At 39.9% G+C, this 8,922-nt stretch overlaps 1 protein-coding gene across 2 annotated transcripts in view; it reads left to right on the forward strand.

The window, feature by feature from the left end:
* LOC145498201 (uncharacterized) overlaps positions 1 to 7,507 on the forward strand; it is a 172,041-nt gene extending 164,534 nt beyond the window's left edge. The window contains exons 6-7 of one of the 2 annotated variants that reach the window (XM_081478105.1): positions 6,779 to 6,869; positions 7,418 to 7,507. In XM_081478105.1, coding sequence (XP_081334231.1) covers positions 6,779 to 6,869; positions 7,418 to 7,426 — 100 coding nt within the window. In that variant the 3' untranslated portion in view covers positions 7,427 to 7,507. Of the gene's footprint in view, positions 1 to 6,778; positions 6,870 to 7,417 lie in introns of those variants that run through there. The other variant, XR_014050797.1, reaches the window with a different exon arrangement.
* Positions 7,508 to 8,922: the final 1,415 nt, after the last annotated feature.

An 8,922-nucleotide genomic window follows, 5' to 3' on the forward strand; every position in this document is an offset into this window, starting at 1 on the left:
GCATATATATACTCTTGGTTTTATTGAAATTGTAAATAATATGTATACATTTATGCTGACAGGAATTTTTTGCTTAATCTATTTATCAAATCTGAGAGCATCCGTTTTTCTATCAGTTAAACTCTGGGTGTTTGATTTAAGGGTCCATACAGGCACATACACTAACAAATCAGGTTGGATCTAAAAAGCAATGTTATGAGTGCTATAGTTTTATGTTGAGTTGTCAGACTTAAACTGGAATTAATGTAGTAACATTTGTTTGGAAATAATTACCTTGGAGCTTGACAACAATAAAAAGGTATGGAACTCCAGGGAAATGATCCTGTTGATTTTTACTAATTCACAGAAACTGATTCATGCACTGAGTTCATCTTTAATTTTGACATTTTGGGAAATTTATAGAAATTTCAAATACAATATTTCATGTGTTTTAGCTGTTCCCAAAAATTCCTAGATATTCCAAACACATTTTTTAAAACAGTCTGGGAAATAACAGGAGTTCCTAGGAATTCCCAATAATTCCCAGTCATACTTCCACTATTCCCAAATATTCCCAGAAATTCCAAGGTCTTGGATAAAGCATAATTTGCATGTCTTGGAATAACTTGGAATTCCTAAGAATTCCTAGGAATTCCTAGGAATTCCCAGACTACTGGGAATTTATTTCGCAGGGGTAATGGGACAAAAATAAACACCTACCTCCTTTTTTTTTTAATGAGATTCATTCATGTCAATAAAAAGATAATATTAACAACTCTTAAGAAAGATTGGGTAATTATCAATGCAGATTTTGAGTCATGTTGAGATACGATGTGGCATTAGCGGTAGCAAGGGACGTGCTCCTTGAAAGATGTGTTAGCCAGCCAAGGTTTTGCTGGCTGAGAAAACCAGAGGTGCCTCGCCCTCATTAACTAACCCTATGCTAGAAATTGGTTATAATCTGTGGGTTGTACTCACAACACCCTTCCTACCAGTTAAGGTGTAAAAATAGCTCTAACCCTACCCCCTCCCATAAGTGTGCTTAGTTGGTCATGTGTCTATTGGCTGGGAAATTTTGAAAGGAAAGTTTTCTAAGAAGAGGAAACATCTCTGTTTGGAAAAGCTAAGCCAGGGGCAAGTTAGCCCAAGTGAAAGCTAAATCGAAACAGTTCAAAATAGTAATTGAGCTATATTGAACTATCTGCATGATTCAACTGATTCAGTTGATCTTGAGCAAGCGTTAGTGCTGATCCGCCAACTGAGAAGAAAACGCTTTGTTCAAATAATGTTGTTACCTTCCACAGAGGTAAAAAATAGGTCCGCAATGCGAACTTGTGTAGGATTTCAATCAAATAAGAGTTGTTGCACTGTGGATAAATCAGAGAAATTGTAGCTTTACAGTGAATATTTATACATGTTGTCGTTTTGTAGTGATGAACGTCGAGTGAAGATATCGTAGAGTCCTGTTTATAAGATCCCAAGCTGCAGACGAAAAAACGGTTACAGGAGAAATATGTTCGGACCTTAGTTTCCAGGAAATTTGCTCCCTTAGGGTTCGGTTACACGGAACTCTTTGTCGTGGTAAATAACCCTTTTACCACGAGATACTGCATTTAGTGAGCATGACCAATATTTCCGGGGGTAAATTTCCTGTGGTTAATACCCATGGATACATAAAAAAGATCACGTGCAGCGCCCTTGACATTTAATGTAGTAAGTTGCATTGGTGTTTTGATGTCCAAGGTATTACGAGCAAATCACGTTTCTCCGTTTGTCATTAATATGTAACCGAAAAGGGTAAAATGGTTTTCCTCCGTGCACTATTTTTGTTACCTTGGCAAAATCCCGTGTAACCGTTGTGTCACAACGTGTACTAAAACCCAGGAAAAAAAAAACAAAAAACAAAAAACAAAAAACAAAAGTCAGCGGACATATATATATCGCCTCAAGTTATTAGTGGGGCGGGGTCATTGAAAGAGTCATTGAAGTAAACACATTTTGTAGGTTAGGCTTGTTTTTCGCAGCAGGGGCGAAAACAGATGACATCGAAAAGCAAGTGCACACGAGAAGATTTAGTTTTCGGTTGCGATTCTGGACCGTGCAATCAACAATAACGTGGCCTGTTTCGTCGGGATGCCATATGACGTGCTACATAACTGGGTCAATTAATGTTCACGAACACAAGTTTTGAATCGCGTTGGCTTGGGATGTTTACTGTGGGAACAGCTTTATTTCATTAGTTCCAGTGGAGACAAATAGTTCAGTTAGCCTCAGCTCTTACGCAGACGCCCCCCCCCCCCCCCCCAACCCCTTCCCCGCCTCAATGTACATGGAACTGCAACAGAAATGTAGTTTACCTTTATTCGTTAGCGGAAATATTAGAATCGCTTGCCGGTTGCACGGAGTTTGTTTGCGACAAATCAGCTCCGATTGCAAATGTCAGCTAATATTGGTGCTTCCAGCTGAGAAAACTGTATGTAAATTATACTTTTAGAAATTAGGTTTTGTGCTTAAACGTGACCAGTACCTGTTAAAATGTTTAGCGTGAAGTTTGAAGGGAAATGCAAATATTTAGTCGTTTTAAACTTGTGAGTCTACGGAAACTGCACCGTCACGCAACTTATCAAGAAGTCATGGTTTATCAGTCGAGAGGACCTCAACTTGCTAACCATAAATACACAGGAAAACACTGGGCTTTATCATTTTATATCTGTCCGTAAAACTTCGGTTGTTGATATAAAAATGCTGATTCTAGCAACATACGGGAGTGGAAAGTAATGAAATCAATCAAGCGTAAATGTTCTTCCGACAGTTGCAGACTACGCGGCGCGACATGCACAACTAGAACATACGACTAGAATTTCACTTTCCGCAGAAATTGTCGGGATTTTCATCTGATCAAAGAAATTTCAATGTGACATAATTTAAATATGTAATTGCAGAAAGTTCCGAGAACTGTAACTTTGTATGATTGTTGTATGATTGACTGATTGTTCCTTATTCATCCAAGAATTTCGCGCATATACAGAAAGCGAATGTTTGCCCACCTTATAATGAATGGCGCGTCAAAAATAAATACGGCAGCGAGTGTCTGAAAAACACTAAGACCTAAGGCCGAAGACTCCCTCCGAATCTCAAAACCAAGACAAATTCGCCAAGAAACAACACCCGCTAAGAGTAATCACACTAATGGCTGCCGCACAAAAACACTCAACCTTTTGCTAGTGGAACCTAGTCTACACGCCAAGTAGAAACCACGTGACAAACGCTTTGCTCTCGTGGACAAATAAATAAATAAATATCGCTGGCGTTGACAAAGTGTGGGAAATCCCACACAAAAACCAAAGTTGTTCAACGTAATGACGAAAAATGTTCAGCGTTATATTCATTCGCTTCACCAGAATACAGGTAAGCACCATTTAAAACTTCAGCATCAGTAAAAATAGGTCCGCTATGCGTGTATGTGGAACGACGTTAATTATACTTCACTCGCGTTTTGTTTGGTTGCCATAGCGATCGGGATCCGAATTCGGCCACTGTTGGTTGAAATTGCTATTTAATATGTGAATTTTCATAATAACCCATCAAGAGCAGTTTGTAGACCGGAGTATCACATGTGTTTTAGATCTTCACAACTGTTTGCAGGAAAGCTTCTCTGAGCTTTTACATCTTAACTGCGCCCATAATTCAAGTTCAATGTCATACAAAGTCATATTAAGGAATAGAAGGGATTTGGTAATTTTCCTGCAGTATGGCCGGTGACCCTCTTTTCATACAACGCTTCCCTTTTTACTCAGAAACGACGTTTTCTAAGTGTAGGTAGGACATTGATTTCCACTCCTTCGCTCGCTCCTTCTTTCCGACTTCGATTCATGTTAACTTTTTAATGAATCCGCTGACCAGAAGCAGGACATTAAGCTTTCTTAGTCGCCTGCGTTTCAAAGTCCGTAGTGGTGAAATTTTTTTCAAATCGTTGAGACGATTGAAAGTATGTTTTATTGGGTGTTTTTTTGGACTTAAGCATAGAGAACTTCAACCCCATCTCCACCGTGAAATTAATTCTCGTAGTACTGAAATACTGAAATTTCCATAATCTCACTAGTCAGCCAGTTCAATGGAGGTTAAAAAAGCGGTCGGCTGTACACAGGCCCAGTAGACTGATCATATCGATTGACGGGACACAGGTAACAAACACATTATTCGGTCGTAAAGACAGATGGTCATGGCTTTTTTTGCCAGGAGAGGATGGTCGATCATCAAATTCAGGGCGTGAGAAAATATTTTTGTCGGGCCAGCATATTTTGAGTTTAAAAATCGAAATGATTCAAGCTTTATTTACAGGACGAATTGCTAAATGATGAAAAGCTTCACGTTATTTAAAGCCAGGAAACGGGAAGAACCGTGGGGAAATAGTTTATCGTTATAGAAGCGTGCATTAATCAAAAAAGAGAACAAAAAAAAAAGAGAGAAGGAAGGCAAGCTCCATACTCACTGCGCCACGACAACATATCGGGTAGTTTTGAGTATCAGGAGTGATTATTAACTGGGTAGGAATTGAACCGCTGATTTATGTAACCTTCGGATTTTGCACTGTAAAATTGATATAAAAAATTGTCGCACACGGGAGATTTTGTCAATTTATTTCATTTTTTTTTATGAAGGAAAAAATAATTTTACGCCAGGACCGAGAGTCGAACTGACGACCCTCGATGTTCGGAGTGAGAGGCGGGCACCAAACCATTGCGCCAACTTGACTTGACACAGATTTGCACCGAGAACTTGACTAGATATGTGTAGCAGTGGCCCGCACTATGGTCAGCGTGACGTACCTAAGCAGCGCACACGATGTTACTTTTGTAGTGAATGGGTTTTTGGATGAACTTTGTCTGACGAAAGATATAAAGTAAAAGTTATGATCCTCGGCTTTGAAGTATGTAAAACGTGGAACAAGCAAGGAATTATTAATTTGTCGTGCTTACAGTTAACGCAACCATCTTTAACAAATAAAGAAACCTAAGCTTTGTATTGCACAATGATAAAACACGACGGCCATACACCTTATTCCAGAATGGCCGCCATTTAACTATTCTTTTGTTTTGTTGCAAATTAGCCCTTGTTGCCTCGTTCTTAAACTCGAAATTCAAAAGAATATTTTCCCTTTAAACGAGGCAACAAGGGGTAATTTGCAAGTAAACAAAAGAGCACTGAAATGACGGCCATTTTGGAATAAGGTGTATTTGAGAACACGAGGGAATGTAGAAAACACGAGCCGCAGCTGAGTGTTTCCTGCATTTCTCGAGTGTTCCCAAATGTCCGGAGTGTTTTATTACAGTGTAATAGACACCCTGGGGTGTAAAGTCCAGCTCCACGTCCCTGTCGTACACCCTGGGCAACGTCCTAAAGTAGGGGAGCGCCAGTCAGGGTGAAGTACGGTGGGGAAGCCTCATTCCTCAGGGCCGCTACGGTAACCGTCAAGGCCTGACTGGAACCCTGAAACGGGGCGGCTAACGAAGCTCTGGTGAAGCTACGAAGGCTAACCCCCTACGTGGTGGATTCATTGGGTTACTGAAACCGAAACTATGGAAAACTTTGCCGGGTCTCTATTACCAGTAGAGATCGAGCAGGGATCGTTAAAACCGAATTATGACCATAAGGTGAGAACGAGAATGAAGCGAAGCCCGCGGATGAAGCTGTTCTCTCCGAAATTCAGAACCTGGATAGGACAATGGAATGTGCGAACTCTATACGAGTCTGGAAAGGTAGCTCAACTGGCCGTAGAGATGGGACGTTATAGACTGGAAATCTTGGGAGTCAGCGAAGCTAGGTGGAACCAATTTGGGGAAACTGAGTTGATCAGGAAAGCGCAATCGACATTCTCAATGTTTATGCCTGTGTGGAAGGAAAAATGTATCAGATTGCAAACGAAGCTCAGGATTTTCAATACAAACGTGAAGTCTGCCCCTCTGTATGGTTCGGAAACTACTGACCAAGAAATTGCAAACCTTTATCAACAAGTGTTTAAGGAAGATCCTGAACATCCGCTGGCCAGAGGTCATTTCAAACGAAGAACTATGAGAAAGGACACAACAAATACGTATAGAAGAAAGCATTATGAGAAGAAAATGGAAATGGATCGGGCATACGCTACGGAAGCCTGAGAATAATATCACCCGTTGCGCTTTCGAGTGGAACCCTCAGGGGTCTAAAAGAAGAGGTCGCCCAAAGCAATCCTGGAGGCGAAGTGTGATAGCTGAGCTCGCTAAGAATAAGTTCACGTGGATAGAGGCAAAGCGAACTGCCAGTAATAGAGTTAAGTGGAGATCCATGGTTGACGCCCTATGCTCCCCTTTAGGAGCGAAGATGGCCTAATCAAAATACACACCCTAGGCTTCTTCATTTGCTTTATGATATAGAGGTAATGCGGTGAAAACAATAAAACACGCTTTTTCTATGTTTTATACTCTGACAAAACATGGGTTTTTGACCAATCAGAGCGCGCGCAGGGTCCTATCCATATAAAAATGATAATAAAATATAATTTTATCACTGTTGGTCGTATAGAAGGTAAAGACGGAGCTGATTGTTTGCGTTTTGGAAAATATCGTTTTTAAAATTTAGTTTATTGCGTTGTTGCAGAAAAGAAAACATTATAGATGTGTTTCCCGCAGACAGTGAACTTCGCAATTTGCATCTTGTGTTTCTTCTTGCCCTTTAATTTTACTTTAAACGGAAAGTTAACAGATAAGGTAAGGTTAACGGATAAGATTAATCACTTTTTCTCGCTGTTTGTTTTTATTAGGTATCAACAGCGAGCTGCTTCAAAGTTTGTGGGCTTTCGAAGACATCACGCACGCTATCAACAGTTCTGTAAACGTGCTGGGCAAACTCGGGTAAGTGGTATTGTTTACATATTTACTATGAATTTGATTAATTGAGCCATGCTTAATATCAAGGCATTCAACTAACCCAAGTTTACGAGGATTTAGAGACGTTTAGGTACAGAACTAGACAGATTCTAACTGGTTGAGGCCTTTCGTTGTAAGTTGAATTGGGCGGAAACTTGAATAGACGTCAACAGTGATTTTTAAACCTGAATAAAGGGATAAAGTCGTGCCCGTTTAGGGACAACCACTCGCACATGAAAAATAGCCTTTCCGAGAAATCGCCCTATGAAAGTGTGAAAGTTCAAGTGTGAAAACGTGAATAGAGATAAAAGCAATCTCACTACGATCCGTTTTGAATCGTGCCGGTTTTGGCAGAACTGCAAGCGCATCTAAAATTCGAATATGCTGTTTAAGTCTAAGTTTTCAAACGTATTTGTTATAAGTCTAAGTTGTCATGTGCTCACGATCATGTGCTTTTGGAATAATTTTTTAAGTCTCTTCATTGGTGGGAAATATTTGTATTTTTTAAGCCTTCAAGTTCTCTTCTTTTTCAGATGCCTTGAAAATGACAAGTTCAAAAAAGTGGCCTAAGAAAAATTCTCAACCTTGGAAGAAAAGCAAAAACCGCCACCTCCCCGCCAGTAATCACTACATTTTTTTTATATTTATAGCGAGAGGTTTGAACTCTCGTCCTTGTGGTACCACTTTGTACGCACGCATGCGCGGTTCGTATCATACATACAAATTAAAATTTTTCTAAGTCTTTTGGCGGGAACTGTTTGTCTATGTAAAGTTCACTTGTGATCTCTATCTTTCAGATGCCTTGAAAATGGCCAGTTTAAAGAAGTGACCAAAGAAAAAATGTCAACCTTGGAGGGAAGGCAAAAATTGATGTGGAACACCGCCACCTCCCCGCCACCACCACTAACTAGCATTTTTTTTATACTTATAGCGAGAGTTTGGTGCTCCAATCCTTGTGGTACAGTAGCCTCTAGTAGGCGTGCGTACTAGGTGAGTGTCCCAGTTACAAGAACTGTGAGTCCGACTGTATTTTGTGACTGTAAGTAACTGATAACTTCGTGTCAGGTAACCCATAGTTCAAACTTCAGGTTGCCCGACACGAAGGTATCGGTTACTTGTATGTCGTAACTGTAAGTAACTGATAACTTCGTGTCAGTTTAAGCTTCGAGTTACCCGACACGAAGTTATCACTTACAGTTACGACATACAAGTAACCGATACCTTCGTGTCGGGGACTGAACCCGAAGTTTGAACTTTGCTTAAACTTCGGGTAAGCTGACGCGAAGTTATCAATTACTCACAGTCACGTAATACAGTCACGACTTACAGTTCTTGTAACTGGGACACTCACCTAGTACGCATGCGTATTAGAGGGTACTGAACGACAAGGATGGAAGCACCAAACTCTCAGTAAGTATAACAGAAATGGGGTAGTGGTGGCGGGGAGGTGGCGTTGTTTCACATTAATTTTTGCCTTCCTTCCAAGGTTGACAATTTTCCAGCGGTACTCGTCATTTGTAGGGAATCTGTAAAAGAGTTTTGCAAGCATGGTTTCCAGTAAACTGACACAAGTTTGTAAAGTGATAAAATTAATTTATTTTGTCATATTAGAACAAACAAAAACTAAAAGAAGATTAATATACAGTACATATCTTTCGCGTACAATAAACAACATTGTACTCGTTATTAGAGTTGAAGCTAAGTCCGTAACTCTTCGTCTTATTATCTCCGCTGTATTCTGAAGATGTTGTGATCACAATAAAACCTTCATTTACGAACCTTGTGTTATTTTCCTCTGAGAGTTACGACCCTCTTGAGTTACCGTGATATTAACAATATGTGGGACTAGATTATGGACTAATGACTCGCGACAGAGTTATATTATGACTACATACTGCCACAGCACAGCACTGTTTTCCTTCGACAACTACAAAGTTAAGGATTAATTAACAGACTTTCAGAGAATTTTAAAGTCCTTTCAACATAACTGCCACTAAATAAACTTATAAACTTCTATTCGACGATTTACGCAAAAAAT

Source organism: Orbicella franksi, chromosome 9 (assembly GCF_964199315.1).
Source record: "Orbicella franksi chromosome 9, jaOrbFran1.1, whole genome shotgun sequence".
Taxonomy (NCBI): domain Eukaryota; kingdom Metazoa; phylum Cnidaria; class Anthozoa; order Scleractinia; family Merulinidae; genus Orbicella; species Orbicella franksi.